Source organism: Nelusetta ayraudi, unplaced genomic scaffold (genome assembly GCF_046127955.1).
Source record: "Nelusetta ayraudi isolate G7.1 ecotype Tasmania unplaced genomic scaffold, CSIRO-AGI_Nayr_v1 ptg000136l, whole genome shotgun sequence".
NCBI classification, from domain to species: domain Eukaryota; kingdom Metazoa; phylum Chordata; class Actinopteri; order Tetraodontiformes; family Monacanthidae; genus Nelusetta; species Nelusetta ayraudi.
The window spans coordinates 7,108,568-7,126,809 of record NW_027466186.1 but is presented as its reverse complement, the minus strand read 5'-3'; the positions used below and the strand labels follow the sequence as shown (position 1 = coordinate 7,126,809).

The window sequence follows — 18,242 nt, the reverse complement described above, 5'->3', positions numbered from 1 at the left end:
AACTGCTCCCTCTTCCTCTTGCGCTTGTATTGGGAGATCAGTTCAAATATCTGTGGGCTCTTCATCTCCGAGCCTATTAGACTGAAGTATGTGCAGTGCAGTTAAGCCAGAGAAGCCTTCAAGTCTAGAGTCAATAATAAAGGGGTCTCGGCGAAGGGACGGAGCTCATGACATATTTTACTCACACCATCATTACTATTATTATTTCAATCATAGTTCCATTTATTTTTTATTGAAATGTGTCAAATGGCCATAATGCCTGGTTATTGAGAGCCGTTACTGCAGTTTTAACTGGGTAACACTTCTTTAATCACGTCCTTGTAATAGGAGGTGCCCCAGTAATCATTGAAGTGTGCTTTGTGACGGTATTAGCATCCTCTCTGTTGGACTTCACTGGGCACTTAAAGGATATTGAAGCCAAACGAGACAAAAGTTAAACTGGTCTGCTGGTATCTTATAAAAGTAAGTTAAACAAGGTTTTTGAGTATTTGTTGGAGTAATGTTTCTGTAGTGATGTAACAATAACAAGAGCATAGTTAGCCAAAGAGAGAGAAGGGCACAAGGAAAAGAGCAGAGTAGAAAATGAAACATTCTGGGACCCTTGAATTGTAACGTTACATTGTTATATTTTCATTATGCAAATTGCATGCGACACATTTAAGTATGTGAATTTTCTTTAGAATACACCATTGAGTTCTTTAAGCTCAATTCATGAAAATTAAAATAGAAACATTTTAGCATTGATTCATCATTATAAGAAAGACGTCATAATGAGGTGAGCCAGAAAACAGGGATTAATGCAATATGCCTTTTTACCATTAGATGGCAATAAATCTTTCACAGTGGGCCTTTAAAATTGCTTTAAAAAAAAAAAAAAACTTAAATTATAGTTTATAATATATTATAAACTGAAAATATTCCTTTGCTGAGTGCTGCTCAGTCTGTGAAAAACAGTGTTTGCAATGCAAACTCTAACTGTGAAGCGTGAAACTCATCACTGTTACATGCATGTAACATTCATCTGTGTGCAGGCGTCCTCATCCTCGGAATATCTGACCAGAAGTGTGTGTGTGTGTGTGTGTGTGTGTGTGTGTGTGTGCAGATGACACTGGCTTGCCTGTGCGTTGACCGGTGTGTGTTTGAGGCGGTGGCGGTGCGAAGAAGCGTGACGACCTGTCCTATCTCCTCTGACCCCGCTGTCCTTCGTTGCCTTTGCAGAGACAAAACGGGGACATTTTAACGGCTGCGTCCATCAAACACTTGAGCCACTGGCGCTTCGTAGTTTCCTTCCAGCTCGACGCCGCCCAGCGGTCGGACCAGGACCTGTACCGCTGCGTCACCCAGTCCTCCAGGGGCTCGGGGGTCTCAAACTTTGCTGAACTCGTCGTCAAAGGTAACCGCTGCCTCTTTTCTACATTTCACCTCCATTTTTTAATCCTTGCAATATTTTTTTTTTGAGTTGCCCTCCCTCTCTCTCTCCCTCTCTCTCTCTCTCTCTCTCTCTCTCTCTCACTCTTGCTACCACCCGCCAATTTTCCCCCCCGCTGATTTTTATCACAACTTGATTTTCTGCTCTCCTCAGCCGCTCGGCGGAATCAAATGATGGCGGAGGATGAAATTGATCGCAGCACGCGGTAATCGGCCCGTAGTGCGAGGAGGCGCAGATGATGTCAGCGCCGGGGTGAAAATCACCCGCGCACCATCTCGGAATTCATAGACATGTTTTTTTTTTAGTTTTTTTTTTTTTATTGCAAATTGATTTGTATGAAAGCCAGATTGCACGTCGCTTGGTACACATTCATCGTGTCTTGATGGCTCATGCAGGAGCCTCCGGCCTTTTTACTTTTTTCATTTTCGTTTTAAATCTGGCCCCGCCCTCCTCACCCGGCCCGCCGCTTGTCAGATGGCCGTCCATACTTCAGTTTTTCAGCTCTGTCAAAGAGACCGCTCGCTCTTGGACTCTGCCCCCCCCTCTCGTCACATGATGCTCCGCAGATGGTGACCTACCTCCCATTACTCAGTTCGAGCGCCGCCATGACACGGCTGTGACGACGGCGTAATAACACGGCTGCGCTGCCACTTGATGGCATAACAGACTCCGTCGGCCCTCGGCAGACTGAGGGATAAAAGGATGTGAGAGGTCCTCCACCCCCCTGCCAACCCACGGCGCGTCGCCGGGCAGATGTTTCTCTTTTTCCCCCGTCTTGAAAGCGGCCGATCGGGGAGGGTCAGACGAGTGCAGTCTGAGCCGCGGCGGGTGGCGGCGAGAGTCTGTCCATCAACCCGGTCAAGAATGAAATCGCTCTGGCTCGGTCGATAAATTGGCCCCCCGAAATTGTTGCACAAAAACATTCATTCTCAGCGGAATGACTTTTATATTTTCTTCCAGCACCGTTAGCGGGTTGACCGTTTTTTTTCCCCTTTTTTTCTTTTTTGTCAGGATTTGTCAAATGCCTCAGCAGCTCCTGGATCGTTGCCACGGGACCGTTCACGATTTCACACCCGACCGCGTCTGTCCAATAGTTGCCATGCAAAACTGAACGACACCAATAATCTCGCCATCGACCTGAGCCGCTCTGTTTTTTTTTAGTGCTAAATAAACAAGAAATTAGATTTTTGTTAACGCATCAAACGGTAACGATTTGCTTTATTGACACATTTTCCAACTTTTCTGCTTGAAACGAGTCCCTTTGATGAGCGCGAGAGCTCCACTTCTGGTCAAGTTCGCAGCGATGCAACCACAAAAAAAAATGGAGCCGTTCCCGCAAAAAATAAGCCCCGGCGGCAGCAGCTGGCACCAAAATGAGGGACTCGGTAAATGTGCTCACAGAGGGCCATGAAATCCCATTTAGCGTGGCCCCTCCCCCTCAGCTGTAAATATCATCCATCCATTCAGTTGTTGCTCTTTCACATTTAAAAAAAAAAAAAGAATAATAATAAAAAAAGAAAAAGAAAAAGATGTTGGCTGCTCGTCCTGCACTGCCATGGTGAGTCAACCGCCTCTAACTGCTAAGAATAGCCTGGTCGTCCCGTAACGAGGCAGAGCCGCCCGATTCAGCCCTCCAAATTGTGTTCTGCAATCAACTGTTATTCTTTTGATTATTTTCCCTGCCGCTCTTATTGTTGTCATTAAGCCTGATTAGAGCCCATTCATTTCAATCAAGTGTGTTAAAGCAGGCGAGGCATCTAAAGCGTCCGTTGCCTCCAGGGCTTGACTGTAATTTTGCACCTGACTGTGCTGCCGATGGAGCCTCCTGTCTTTTCCTGTTCATCGTCTTTCTCTTAGTCACTCACCTTGGCTTTCTTTCGCAAAGTGGCCGACCTCGACTTTGGCTGGCTGCTTTGCTGCCTGCCGCTGTTTGAAGATGCGCTTTCATGGATTCAAAGCCTGTAAAAGTCATGAATCACAGTTCCCCCCAAAAAATCCCTAATTAAAGGTAAATTAGCACAGAGAGCAGTGTTGAGTTTGAGAATTGTTCCCCACGCTGAGGGAAAACAGAGAGAAATAGTAAGTAATAAAAAAGTTGAAAATAACCAAAATAAAATCAGGCAAATAAACAACGACTTCACCACTGTGAGGTGTGCGGAAACAAAGAAGGATAAAAATAAGGAAGGAGGAAAATAAACCCCAAATGGTTGGACCCACTTGCAGACTCCATCCAAACAAAGGCAGGTAAGGCCCTGTTTGCACTTGGTCATTTCATGCGCTTTTTGCTGATCAGATTACGAAAAACGCATGAAATGACCAAGTGCAAACAGTCCAAATCCGTTTTGACATCCGACCGCATAAAAACGCATTTGTCACGGACGTGCGAACAGAATGCGACTTCAGTCCACATTAAGGACCGCCTACTCCACTCACCTCTCCCGTGTACGTACTTGGTCGGCGCCCCAACTTCCGGATGTCGTCATTATAAAGTTACAAACAAGAAGCGAAAACAAATCATTTTTGTTGGACTTGTTTATTAGCACGCTAATAAATTTCATTCCGCATTAGCGTATTTTGTCAGCGGAGCAGCGGTCGCAGTTTCCCACATATGAGATTAAATGTGCGACGTTGCATCCGAAAATTTGCCAGCCACTGTTGATCTGAAAATTAAGTCGTCACCACTCTGTCCCACCAGTCGTTACTCCTCGTTCGGATCCATACGAGCTGCAGTAGAATTAAAACCAGTGGCTTGATATAGTCCGCAAACAGGAAGTTGATTCTTATTCGCTGTCATGTAAAACTCGCCGTGGTTTTGCGCTTTACTGCCCCCAGTCGTTAAAAATGGAAATGACAGATGCTGCAAGATCCGTTCTCGTGATCCAATCACCCAAAACAGTTACAAGTGACCAAGTGAAAACAGGGCCTCAGAGTGAGTATTTAGAAAAGTGAAGAAACTTCTGCTGTTCCAAAGTCAGAAGAACTACAAAGCTTTCCCAAACAAAAGATGCAGAAGAAGAATGTTATGAAGTCAAACAATGTTTAGGGGACCATGGAAGGAACAGAAAGAAACGGCCACAGAGAGGCTTCTGGTGCCGGGTGGTCGGGCAAATATTTGGGCCAGGACAAAGAGCAAAGAGAGAAAAAAAACCCAGAATAAAAGTGGAACCCCCGACGCTTTGAGTCTGTCTGGCCCCCGCAGCCTCCTGCGCCTCAAACCGGCCCTTTCATTACGGACGCCCTGCTTTGACAGCCGCCAGACGAGAAGCTGCAGGCTCGGCGGAGGCGGCGGCCTGGAGGAGGAGGAGGAGGAGCCTGCAGAGATGGAGGCTCCGCCGTGGGAGCCAGGGATTAGTCACGGCCGCAGATCTCCACTCTGATCTCCCTCATTGCGCTTCTTTTACCTTCCCTTCCCTCCCGCACGCACACACACGCACACACGCACACACACACACACACACACACACACACACACACACTGCTGCCCGTGTGATTGTCCAGTCGCTGGGAACCGACCGGCAGTGAAGAGGAATCTCCACCGGTGAGCGCTGACATTAATCTGCGTGCCGCCAGCTCCCCTCCCCCCTCCAACCCTCAGTGAGTCACTGATTCATGCCGTCGGACCGGGACAGGAAACGGACTCCATCCTTCCTGTGCGCTGAAGATGCTTGCACAGCTGTTTTTTTCCTCATTGACTTCCCTTCGCTGGCGACGCCTTTTGTTAATAGCTGTGAATAAGCTGCCGTTTGACCCGCTCACATCCCCGGTGGTCCCTGGGGACTCATTAAAGGCCCCACCCCCCACCACCACCTCCACCCTCTGGCATAATGAGATATCTGCTTGAATACAAGTGATTATTAAAACACAGGTCGCAACATTGCCTCTCTGAAGAAGTGAGAGCCGCCGCTGAGGCCTCAAAAGCAAGCAAAGAATAAAAAAAAAAAAAAGAGAGAGAGACTGACACGTCAAACAAAATCCACCTTCATTTGTTTTCTTCTTTCAGTTCCTCCGTCCCCCATCGCTCCGCCGCAGCTGCTGCGCGCCGGCTCCACTTACCTGATCATCCAGCTGAACACCAACTCCATCCTGGGAGACGGCCCCATTATCAGGAAGGAGATTGAGTACCGCGCCAGCCAGTCCCCCTGGTCCGAAGTGCACGGAGTCAACATGGTCACCTATAAGCTGTGGCACCTGGATCCCGACACCGAGTACCACATCAGCGTGCTGCTGACTCGGCCCGGCGAGGGCGGGACGGGCCCGCCGGGACCGCCCCTGGTGAGCCGGACCAAGTGTGCAGGTGAGCTGTGCTGGCCAGGGAGTCGCTGTGTAGAGCTGGGGGAGGGCGAGGGTGAAGCGGCAGGAGGAAGATTAGAGAGCGGGTCGACCAATTAGTCCTGGCAGCGCTGTTTCGTTTATTACGTCATGAAAAAAACAACAATTTAAAATAAATAACACAACTTCATCGAGACTCCGTTAAATAAATACTCAGGGAAAAAAAGCTGAACATAAAAAATGTGTATTATCTCTGTTTTTTTTCTCTCAAGGAAATGTTACACTCCACTAATTATTTCAAATTAAAGTGACTAAAATGACTAATGTAGCCCATAAGAATAATAACCCCACAACTGTTTCAGCTTTTGCAAACTTTGGGCCTATTTGCTTATTTATATAAATATACATGCTTCTGATTTAATGGCTGATTTAATTATTTAACATGTTTTTTTTCTTTTGCCACGTTGATCCACATGTCTTGGTCATATTTGATGTCTTCAGTGTGTATCTACTGTGTAGAAAGTAGTCAAGATAAAGAAGAAACAGGTGTGTCCAAACTTTAGCCTGCTTTAGAGTGTATATATACATATCTCATAGAGCAGGCGAGCAGTTTGCACTCACTGGCCAATTCTCGTCATGGACAAATTGCAAAGTTTCAGACTGATTAATCAGTCGGCCAGTCGATTAATCTGTCTGTATGTAGAGTCGACTCAGGATCTACAAAATAAACGAGTCGCCAGCCCAGCGTGAGCGGAACAAAGGCAGCGAACCAAACAAATCTATGCATTTATGGTAAACTTTATGTGCATTTTCTCCACTTTGAGTCAAAGAGTGAGATGTTTTTATTTTAATGCATTTTTAATTGAAGGGAACTTGGACCTGGATGGTGAGAGTCCGGCATCAGCGGCCAGAAATGTCCTTTTTTTTTTTTAATGCTGCGTCTGCCAATTATCTTGCGACCTCTGGAGGATCTTTAGGTAGTTAGCTGTCCCCGTTGCCCAGACACGTTGGCTCATTTAGCAATGTTTTATTGCAGGGTGTGTCAGATTATAGAGCGCCATTAGCGGCACTCTGCTTTTGTTTACAACAACTGAATTTAAAGCACATCCCTCTTCTTCTCCCCAACTGCCGGGTGCGTCTGACAAAACGCCACCCAGCCGCCCAGATCTTTATCTTCTCTATTTATTCTTTACGTTGCGTCGCCTTGCGTATATTGCGTGGCTCGTATCCTCTGCGGGTGGGAATTTGTTGATACTGTACGTCTGGATCGTGTAGACTGCCGTGGCGTCTGTAGAGATAACAGGATGAAAAGAGCCTATTGATCGTATTCCTGTTTGGGGATTTGCTGTTTTGCTTCTCGTCACTCAGTTTGCTCCAAATGACTCGGGGCATCTGAAATCAACCATTATGCACCATTATGGCTCTAATTGGAAGGATTAGTGTGCGCACCGCTCGACGAGAGCAGTAACCTAAAGCCAAGGAGAAAGGATTATAGCGTATCAAACACCTGCTTAGCAGTGAGGGGAACCAAACTATTCATGTGTTCTTGCCTGTCACTCACTCAGTTGGACATATGTTATATTTCGGTTTAAAAACATTTTCAGGCTTTCTTTGCATCTCCAACCCAAAAAGTTCAAGTTCAAAGCCGTGATGAGCGTCGCCGCGGAACTTAACGGCGCCGCGCTCGCAGTAATCGGTCAAAATTCAATCAGCGAGCGGCTGACGGACAAGTTTCCATTCAGAAGGCAGCGCGCGCAGCACTTATCTCGCGACGCAAACCCCCGCGTTCTCGGTATCGCCGGCTTCTCAGAACTGCACCGCCGAGCTCAGTGGAAAGGGAGACTTTCTTGCTGTCAGCGTGGTTTTATTGGTTTGACGCTTATTTAAGAGATAACGGCCGGCTGGCTGCGCTGACGGCGGCGGGGAGGGAGGGGTGATGGTGGTGGTGGTGGGGGGGGTCGGGGGGGGGGGGGGGGGGGGTTCCATGAGATCCACTGAAGATGAGAGGAAAGAGGTTTTTTTTTATGTGGGGTGTAACAAATGAAGGCCATGGGAGATGACAGTTGTAGGCTCGATCTCGCGGGCTACGGGATACATTTGCAAAAAAAAAAAGAAATGAAATATTTAGAATCCACATTGTCAAGCTTTGCCCTTTTCCTTCCATGAGTGCAGCGCAGTGAAATCTTGACAGGTACTACACACACACAGTAAGTGGTCGTTAAATAGTGCGAAAGGCCACAACTTCAGTCTGTATGCACAGCGGAAGTGATGAAATGAAAGAGGAGAGCCGACCACATTATGGTATATATTATTTCCAAGTTCAAATATCACTTTGGATTTTCAATATTGTTGAAATATTTGTGCCCCTGCTTCCATCAGACGGGACTGTTTCAGCGCAAATTGCCCAATTTTAATGCACAGTCACTGTGTTCTTCCATTGTATTGGCACTGAGTGACTCTTTCCCTCCTTTGAAACTCCTTTAATGTAAACACGTACGAGCTGCAGGGAGTAGTCGGCGCTTCTTCCTCCATCTGTTGTGTGTGTGCAAACGCGGACAGCTTTGTGTTACCCAGAGGCTCAGTGTGGCTTGGTCTTGCGTGGTCATCACTCTCGCGTCTGGCCGGCGGTGCCCTCACACACGGCATCCCTCACGCACCTTCCCCACCTCGCTCCAGTGGAAACTGCCCTGGCCTCCTCTCCTTCTCCAGCGACGTATCGAAGCTGCTCCCCGACAGCTGGAGACGCACCTCATTCATCAGGCACCAGCAGCAGCAGCAGCAGCAGCAGCAGCAGCAGCAGCAGCAGCAGCAGCAGGAGGCTGCCTGTCGTCTCCTCGCGTTTCCTCTCGACATCAGATTTAACAGTAAAAAATTAAATAATATGGTGCAGGATGACCAGAGAGAGCTGTGAGACTGGCAGGTAGGATGTGGGAGGGTGTGTGTGCGAGAAGGAAGTAAGTTTTTCCAAGGCGGAAAGTGAAACTATAGGAGAGGGACGTCCCTGCATGGCTCTTAAGATTCAAGTTTCTTTTTATTTGAAAGAGTTGCAGAAGTTTTAGCTTTAGCCACGTGAGCTCATCCAGCCATGTGTGGGGTACGTACGGTAACATCTTGCTATTTGCTCAGCTATTATTATTATATATATTATATTTTGCAATATTCCTCTATATGGATACGTCTGAAAAACCCCCTCATGAGAGCGTGAAAATCTTATAGCGATATTTGAGAGGTTTTTCCAAGTTTAGGGCGGTTTCCATCACCAGTTTTTCATCGCAATATTTCGGTTTTGCGCAATTCTAGGGCTCAAGGAAATGCAGCTACTTATCCAATTTTTCCTGATGTCGCTGCAAAGCATCTTTCTCCGCAGCGTTCCCCTCCCACTCTGACCTGCTTTGTTTCACCTCCAAGAACACCCCCCCCTCCCCCAGAGCTCCCCTGACCCCGACCTCACACCATCTGCCGAACACCGCCCCCCCCCCCCCCCCCCCCCGCCCCTCCGACCTCGACTTTCCGCCACAGAAATGCCGACCGTCGGGAGCCACTCTTTTGTCGTCGGCCTCATTAGCTCAGAACACACCGTTCAGATGTCGGAGTGGTTTTTCGCAGAGATTCCGCAGGAAGCAGAACGAACATTTGGATGCGCTCCCCCCACCCCCCCGCCCCCTCGGTATTCTAGTACTTCCTCTCCAGGAAACCGTGTCTGGCCACAGCCGACTAATCTCGGTTCCGTCGTCTTTCGTGCAAGCGCGCGGGCACGCATCCTCCTCCTCGCCAGGGCCCCCTTGTGGGTGCTGTAAACCTAATGGCCGTGAATGTGAAACACGGTCTCAGCCCCCGGCCTGGCAGCAGCCGACCAGGTGTGCTCGATGAGCCGTTCCTGTGATTATCAGCACGGTGCATTAGCGCAGCTTGAAGCCCCTCAAGTAAATCAGAGAAGAGAGACGACGCATTTGTTCTGCAGGTGGTCCCCAAACTATGTTAATGGGCTTCCACCTGCTGCTGGGTTACTGAACCTTTTTCCGTAGAGCCCCCTGCCACCTCTGACATTCTGGGCTTGTGTTAGAGAGGGAGGATGCTGCTGCTGCTGCTGCTGCTGCTGCTGCTGCAGTCTGAGCGAAATTAGGCCCATTAGGCTCACGAGTGCTTCGCCTCGCTCTGCGCCTCGTTCATCATGTTTGCCAGAAGCTCCCTCAATGTTTCCCTCCTTAAGGGTTTGGGATGTTTAGATTTATGTCTTTCTCTCTCAGTGCAAGGGGGGAATAGGCGTCTGTGGGCACAATTAGTCGGAAATATGGTTTTTCCCATCTGACGCGGCCGCCTGAAGAAGCCTGGCTTTGTCGTCCCTCGCCCCCCCGTAGCCGCAGCTTCTTTCGGGAGCTAATAAGTCGGAGCCTGTCGCGTCCGTGCTAAGTCCCCGATCACCGTGATCTCTGGCAGGGGCGACGGTGGTGGTGGGGAGGTTTCTTTTGGCAACCACCATGCCAGAAGGCCGCCAACACCACCGGCATGGCGATGAAGGAGCTGCAGCGAGGGGAAGGGGGCGAAGACAAATATCCACTTTGAGGAAAACCACAATGAGCACCACTGTGGCCTCTCAGGCGGCGCTCTCATCAAGTCGACAGTTAAATGCCTCTCTTTATTTGGCTCTCGGGCCGCGCAGACTATCAATTGCGCCGTCAGGACAATCTTCAGTCACACTCGACGACGGAACATTAACATTTCTCGCCGGGGCTGCGACGTCGCTACTATTTTTTAGCAATTACCGCGACAATGCATCGCGCCGCTGTCGCATTAGCCTCGTGATGAGGCTCGTCAGGAGGCTGCGGCCATTTCTTTTTCTCTTTTTGCGCCTCATAAGAAATGGCATGTAATTTGCAAGAGAACAGCGCCGATGGCTGCAGTGGCACAAGGTGTGTGTGTGTGTGTGTGTGTGTGTGTGTGTGTGTGTGTGTGTGTGTGTGTGTGTGTTTGGATCCACTTGAAAATTATTTTCCCCGCGAGGCGCTGCCAGGTGAATAAGAGATTGAGTTGGCGTGTTTAAGGCGGCGGACGCTGCACTATTTTTTTTCCCGTCCGTGTGCAATGCAAAGGGGGGAGAAAGTGGAAGAAGGACGGAGTGGATGTGAATCCTTGTGTGCCGCAGATCCGTGTTTCACTGTGTCCTTGCAGCGCTCAAGAGCACCGCCCAAATCCATTTTCTTAGATAATTCTTGTTTTAGTGCATTAGCCTCTGCTCACTGATGCATTAGCCGCCTTATTTAACCCCACCCCACACAGCAGCACCAGCTCCACTAATCTGTGCTGCAGCGGGAATCCCACAGAGTGCTGTAGTCGGCAAAGGAACTTGGGCGGGGGGGGGGTTGGTAAGTCACCTCAAACTCTGCTGATCTCTCCCTGCACCCACCCCGGATGTCTGCTGTCATCACTCGCCTCCCCGGCTCATTACTCAACGGCGCCCTATTAAAAGATTAAAGCGCGACTCCCTAAAAACATTATGGTTCAGATCGCGCGGAGGAAACGGCGCCGATTGTGTCGGCAGTAGCCGCGGATAAATACCTCCATTGATACGGAGGGACGTCCTTGGCTTTGGCTTTGGCTCTGCGTCCCCCTCAGTTTCTTCGGTTCTGGTGCACACTGGTCGGTTCTGTGCCTCCGTGCACAGTGGCTCTCTGTCTCCTCCGGCTTCGCTGCCGTTACGCTGGCGGAGGATCTCATAAAGACTGCGCCGTTGTTCTCTCCCGCCCAGAGTTCCCAGAAAGCCGGTGGGTTGAACCCGGCACGGACCAGACTCAACTCGCCGCTTTCTAAAAATACGTGGCGGGCCGAATCGCAGCGACCCGCCCCCTTCCCACCCTGACCACCCCCCCGCAGTGAACGTTGGCCGTCGGAAGTGAACGTCCTTGTACGGCGGCTGGTATTTTTCCGTGTTTCGGATTGCTCCTCCAGGGCGATGGCGTTTTACCCGCCAGGCAGCGCAGAGCCGGGGAACTTGCGAGACCGGGACGGTGGACCCGCAGCCTGTCCGATTAATTAGCGCAGTTGGCCTGAGTTCCCGCTCTGCCGGAGGGGACGTGGGCGCGTTGTGCTGGCAAGCGGAACGTTGACCTCCAAGTTGTGACGGGGCAATTTGGCAGAGTGCGGTTAGTGAGAATCTGCCAGGGAGTTCTCGCGGAAATTGAAAAAAATAATAATAACGTCATAGCCTGGGAAACTCGCAGGCCACTTTATTAGGTGTAATCCTCAATTGTGTGTTAATGAAAATAGCTGGTCAGCTGTGGCACACATGGCGTCAAGTTCAAAGGGAGCCTCAGAATGGTGAAGAAAGAGGGTTGAAGTGACTCGGAACACAATAAAATCATGTCTCGAAAGAGAAAATATCCAGTGAGCTGCAGTCACGTGGAGAAAAATGCCTTGATGATGTCAGGGGTCAGAGGTCAGAATGGTCAGACTGGTTGGAGACCACAGAAAGGCAACAGTTACATCTCCAAACATCTCGCTGCCGGTGTGTAACTGGTTACCACGAAGCAAAACACCATCTGCAAACACACAACACGGCCAAACTCGATGCTCTGTCCATTCATAACCAATAACTGTACACTTTGTAAGGTATCGGCGAACAGCAGGAAGTGGCCTGTGAGTTTGTTTTGAAATGTTTCTCGCGCCGCTTGTACGTCTTTCTTTTTTAAAGTCCTGTTCTCTTTGCGTTTCCTTCCCCTCCAGAACCCATGCGGCCGTTGCGGGGCCTCGTCGCCACGGATGTCCAGTCCAGGCAGTTGTCCCTGCAGTGGGAGAATTTGGCATTCAACCTGACACGCTGCCACACCTACTCAGTGTCCCTGTGCTACCGCTACACCACGGCGGGCGGCGGCGGCGGCCACAACACCACCGTGCGCGAGTGCCTGGCCGTGGAGCGCAACGCGTCACGCTTCACCCTGCGTGATCTGCCACCCTACCACAGCGTCCACGTCCGTCTCTCGCTGGCCAACCCCGAGGGGAAGAAGGAGGGCAGGGAGGTCACGTTCCAGACCGACGAGGACAGTGAGTGTCAGCGGAGGCGGTTGACAGGGAAGAATGATAAATGTGCTGCGGAAAAAAAGTATCAGCAAGAAAAAAAAAAAAGCAAAAGAAAAAAAACGTTGAATGTCGATTCACAGCTTGTCTGTCGGTTTCACCGTGCGGCTGCCTTGCGGTGAGGTGGTCGGTTAGAGGTTGCAGTGATAAATCTATTGTAGGGTAAAAAGTTAATGACGAGTCAACACAAAATAAATACAAAAAACTCTCTAAAGGGAAATACACATCAACTCCGGTTCAGGTCGACTCCAAGCAGCAACATTTACACCATGTTTTCAACCAAAACATCCGACCTGCAACATGGCAGAGTAAGCACTTCTCTTCCACGTCCAAGCCTCTGATTATTTCTCGTGCTCGGAGTGAGTTTATACTGGCAGCTCTCATTCTCGCAACAACAACAACATCATCATCTGGGAACGTGAAAACACGAGCAGGCGGGTCACGTTCTCGCTGATGTCTCACATTCAGCGAATCACGGCAGTGTTATGTTCTCTCCTGCTGCTGTTTCATTCACTGAGAAGCACGTGGCCAGCACTGGCGTCGCTTCCCTGGGAGAAAATCTTTCTTTCTGTGGACAATTTCATGTTTCATCACATGGAATTGTTTGCCCCCATTAAACAGTTGGAAAGTCACTAGTATCTCCATGGCCAAAGCTGTGAGGTGTGTACAGCAGTCCTGTACCGAATGTGTTTTGAGGCATTTGAGGCAAGTGCTCTTTTTCAGTAACAGATTGAGCGGGAAAAAACAACATCACAACAACATAGAAAAATATGAGGTAAAGGTTAAGCAGATTTTTTGGCATGACACTAATGTTCAACGAGAACATTTGAGAGATCAGATGGTAGTTAGTCCATGAATAAACTGATCCTTGAAATCTGTAAAGGGACTGTTGAACTTACTATTAACAGTATTAATGTGAAGCGGGAGCAACTGATAAACTGGCAGCTGAGCTCTGGGTCCCACCTCCACCACTACCTCAAATCCAACTTCATGAAAAGTCTTGACTCACAGGATCCCGACGCTGCTGCTGCTACTGCTGCCGCTGCTGCTGCTGCCGCTGCGGCAGATAAACCAAGTGACGCGCTGGTTTATATTTAATGATGTTTATTTAGTCGTGGCATTGTAACATTTCATTTTTCTAAATGACCGTGGCCTCAGGCGCTCCAACCCTAATGCACGGCTTCCTCCCCGGCCTTTATTCAGATATATCAACCGCTAGTGACGCCCGGGAGGCTAAATGATGGCCGGCGTGACTCTGCTAGAAAGCACAGAGTCAACATTGCACACACACACACACATGTCCCTAATGCAGATTTACATCGACTCGCACACCATCCAGAGTAATGATGCAGTTCCCAGAAATCCAGTCAGATGCAATAAACGCAGCGGAGATGAAGAATAACTGTAGAGAAGGACGTCAAGTCAGTGCAGCTGCTCCGTCCTTTGCAGCAGGAGGCAGCGGCTCTGAGGGGGTCTTCCCTCTGAAATCCACTGAACCGCGTCTCCTAATGGGAATGTTTTCCACTTTAGAAGCAAAATGCAAGCGAAGGTAAAAAGTTAATGACGCATTAACACAAAATAAATAAAAAAAAACACTCTAGAGGGAAAAATACAACAGCTCTGGTTCAGGTCGACTCCTAAGGGCAACGTTTACATCATGTGTTCAGCCTAAACATCCAATGTGCAACATGGCAGAGTAAGCACTTCTCTTCCATGTCCAAGTCCCTGATTATTTTCTCGTGCTCGGAATGAGTTTAGAGAAGGACGTCAAGTCAGTGCAGCTGCTCCGTCCTTTGCAGCAGGGGGCAGCGGCTCTGAGGGGGTCTTCCTTCCCTCTGAAATCCACTGAACGGCGTCTCTTCATGGGAAGCTTTTCCACTCTAGATGCAAAACACAAACGCCTGGAGAGGAACGGGTGTCTTCCTCTTTACATACACTCAGAATGCATCAGTTGTAAATCCTTTTTCTTTCCAGAGGCCTCTCTAAGCTCCTGTGTCCTCTTGACAAAGCCAATTCAACAAAAAAAATAATAAATAAATAAAAAAATAACAGCTGACTCAGCTGCTGGGCTTTTTCCTTCGCCTCAAGCCTGGATCTCACACAACTCTGCTGCTCTCTGTTCGCCACTTACACACACCGTGGGGAGTCAGCTGCAGAAAAACTATTCATTAATTAATTTAAAAAAAAGGCGGGGGGGAGGGTCTCCGACAACTGTGAACCAAGTATAAATGCGTGGGTATTGTGGGCCCCTCCCCCTCCCCGCCTGCCATGGGGGGATGAAATTTGAACAGCGGCGCTTTGACATGTTCATTAATATAATTTAACTCTGAGTGACAGACGATGCAAATGATGTATCCCGCACATATTGTCTTTCCGCCGTCTGTGTTTTTCCTCCATAATTGATGTGCTTCATAAATTAAATTGCCCTCTTCCGGCTGCAGCGGCGGCGGCGGCCTGCTCTCTGCTGCCGTCTGAGTGACTTGTGCAGCTCTTTGTTCTGAGCCGCCGTTGCCCTATTCCATTTTCTCTGTGGCGGGGGTGGTGGGATATTGACAGGAGAGGCTCGCTCTGGGATTAGCGCCTCACTTTTCGCCGACAAATGTTTGTTCCGCCAATTCTATTCCAGTTCCCGGAGGCATCGCGCCGGAGTCGCTCACCTTCACTCCGCTGGATGACATGATCTTTCTGAAGTGGGAGGAGCCTGTGGAGCCCAACGGTCTTATTACCCAGTATGAGGTGAGACATTGCTCTGCCCTGCAATTTTGTTGGACGATTTTCTGTGAACAGATGGAATGTTTATTCGAATATTTATTTTCTTCTTCGTCTTCTTTTTTTTCTTTTCTCAGTATAAAAGCATCTTTATAAAAGCACTGATGCCGCATCCAATTCCCATTCACTTTCACCATCACGGTCATCCTATTTGGTGTTTTTAAATTTGTTCCTCTCGATCATTGAGATCACTGAGGGACAATGCTTTTATTATAAATGATGAAAAAAGGTTCCTCACAATTTCAAGTTGAATCAAAATATTTTTAACTGTCATTAGACAGAACAATGTTTTACATTGAAGCTCCTGAAAATAAGACATCTCAACATTTTAGGAGCCTGCATTAGACTGAGGCTAATGAAAGGATTTGTAATGAGGAAGTGTCAGTAATGATGAAAGTCTCCACAAGCCGACTCCTCCAGCTGACCGAAGCAGGAAATGCACTAAAACTTCTCAGCAGCAGGTGGCACGTTGTTCCAAAACGTCACTGGCTGTGGAAACATCTCGGCGGAATTCCGACAGCTTGGATTTTGTTCCTCTCCACTTTTGCAAATGCAGGAGTCACCTTCCTGTCAGGAGGAGACTCTGGACCACCGGACCGACTCTTCTGATGTTGGTTGCTGCTGCAGCTGCAGCTCATTCCGGGCCGACGGTGGCTCTGTACTCTCAGTCTCTGTGAAGCCTCCTCCGTCTCTTGACAAGCTTCTGAAGGCTGCGTTTCTTTCCTGTCGCAGCTTCCTACCGCACTTTTTCTTTCCAGCCAACTTGCTGGGAACGTTGCTTTGATGCGGCAGCGACTCTGTTTTGAGTACGTTTTGACAAACTTTTCTGCAGCAGCAATTTATTTTGAGCTGGATTGAGTTTTTCATGTGATTCAAGCTGATACAATCAACCATTGAAACGAAAGGAAAAATAAATGATTGAGGCCTTTCACTTTGGTTGGAATGATGCTGGAAAAGCTCATTGTCTTGTGAAAAAAAATAGTCTTTCTTCTGTGTTTTGCTTCTTTTTTTCTTTTTTTGATGCGCCGACGCACAAGTCTCCAGGAGGACTGAGTTGATTGTGTTTTGGATGTTGATGTGCAGTTATTTCCGGTCAGTAGTCTCTGTAATGACCAGAGGAAAACAGCTGACTCGATTGGTAATAATAAGATATAATTTTTCATTTTTTCATTAATTTTTTTTAATTCCATTTCCGTTTTGGCAAACCTTCCAAAACTGATGGGCTTGCCGCAACGGCGAGATCAAATCAAGTCACGGCGAGCCCCGAATCATTTTCTGAATATTAAAGCCTGCTTCATCACGGGGTTGAAAAATAATTCCTCATTTGCTGCTCGATTCGTTTTCTTCCGCTTTCTGCAGCGGCGGGCGCGGCTGCACGTGCGCAGCTGTGAATTCTGCTCCTCCGTTGTTCAACCCCTCGCACCTCACACTCACGTGCCCGCTCGGCTCAGGATAGCGGGCCAACCTTGGGATCCTCGTGTTCCGCGGCCTCGCACGGCTCGCGCCTTTAATAGATAACACGGCTGCGTCTGCCGCGCTGCAGGCCGCGCTCTCGGCAGGGTAATGATTGTGGATTTTGCCGTCAATCCCGTGTCTGTGTGGTGAGCCATCGGTGGGGCCGGCTTATATATCCCCGAGCCCTCTTTCCCCGGCCTCTCCCGCAATACCTCCTCAAGGATATTATTAAATAGGATTTGTGGTTTGACATATAAAGAGGAGACTGCACAGGTCCCCCCGCCCCCCACCCCACCCACCCCCCACCGCCTACCCTGCACTCTGCTGATCTCCTGTGGGTGTAGAAAAGAGAGCTGTACATAGAGCTGCAGAAATCCCTTTCATTTCTCCCAGATTAAACCATTGACCGCTTCGCCTGAGCCCATCGACCGGCCGCCATAGTGTCCTGCGAGCGACCCTCCCCCGCCCCCACACCCCTTCCCCGCTGCTCCTTGCACCCTCAGCCACCTTTTTTTTGTTGGCCTTTTGTCGAGAAAACACAGCCGTCTGTGTTTATCCAGCGGGGGGGGGCGGATCATAATTCTGCGTCCTTGCGCAACGCCGGCATAATCGGGAATTAAGCTGTTAGGATAATCGGGGAAGCCTATGGCTCGGCTTTGCCGCTGTCTTCTTGAGTGTGCGTTTGTGTGTTGCTGCGTGTGCGTGGGATGCATGTGGGCGTGAGCGCTACCTTGCCTCGGCTCTATAAACCAAGTGCTCCTCTGTTTTCGCAGCGCCTCTTTATTCTATTGCCCCCGTATGCTCTTGCGATGGGATCAGTGTAATGTCGTTCAGCCTTCCAAAGACCATCAGCTGAATATGTCATCAGAAAGTACTGTGGTGGAAAGATCCCACATGTAAGGTCGCTTTTGTGCAGCGGTTGCCGAGTGACTACTGAACCCATAAACGCTGATATTGATTTCAACGCTGTTTCATGTGTGGTGTTGACGTGGCGATGTTGACATGGTGTCCTGTGCCACAGTTTGCCTTATACCCATAGGTCAAATGATGAGCTTGGAGGCCACAGTGAAGCTTTTGGTTCCAACAACTTGCGCCCACATGGCCGTGTTCAGATCAGTTTGCGGACTGCTTGGCTGAAGCTGTGTTTCCTTTGGGTGGTTTTCATTCCCTCTGTGAAACTCCAGAATGTTTTCGTGAATTAGAAAACCTTTATCAGAGCCTCCATCTACATTGGGTCAAGTAGTTGTTG

At 49.0% G+C, this 18,242-nt stretch overlaps 1 protein-coding gene across 8 annotated transcripts in view; it reads left to right on the top strand.

Annotated features, from left to right (window-relative positions):
* The window catches only part of ptprub (protein tyrosine phosphatase receptor type Ub), a 157,254-nt gene that overhangs the window by 93,429 nt on the left and 45,583 nt on the right, over nt 1–18,242 (top strand). For all 8 annotated transcript variants that reach the window (XM_076012560.1, XM_076012559.1, XM_076012558.1 and 5 more), the window contains exons 6-9: nt 1,219–1,393; nt 5,430–5,723; nt 12,419–12,736; nt 15,396–15,505. In XM_076012560.1, coding sequence (XP_075868675.1) covers nt 1,219–1,393; nt 5,430–5,723; nt 12,419–12,736; nt 15,396–15,505 — 897 coding nt within the window. The remainder of the gene's footprint in view (nt 1–1,218; nt 1,394–5,429; nt 5,724–12,418; nt 12,737–15,395; nt 15,506–18,242) is intronic.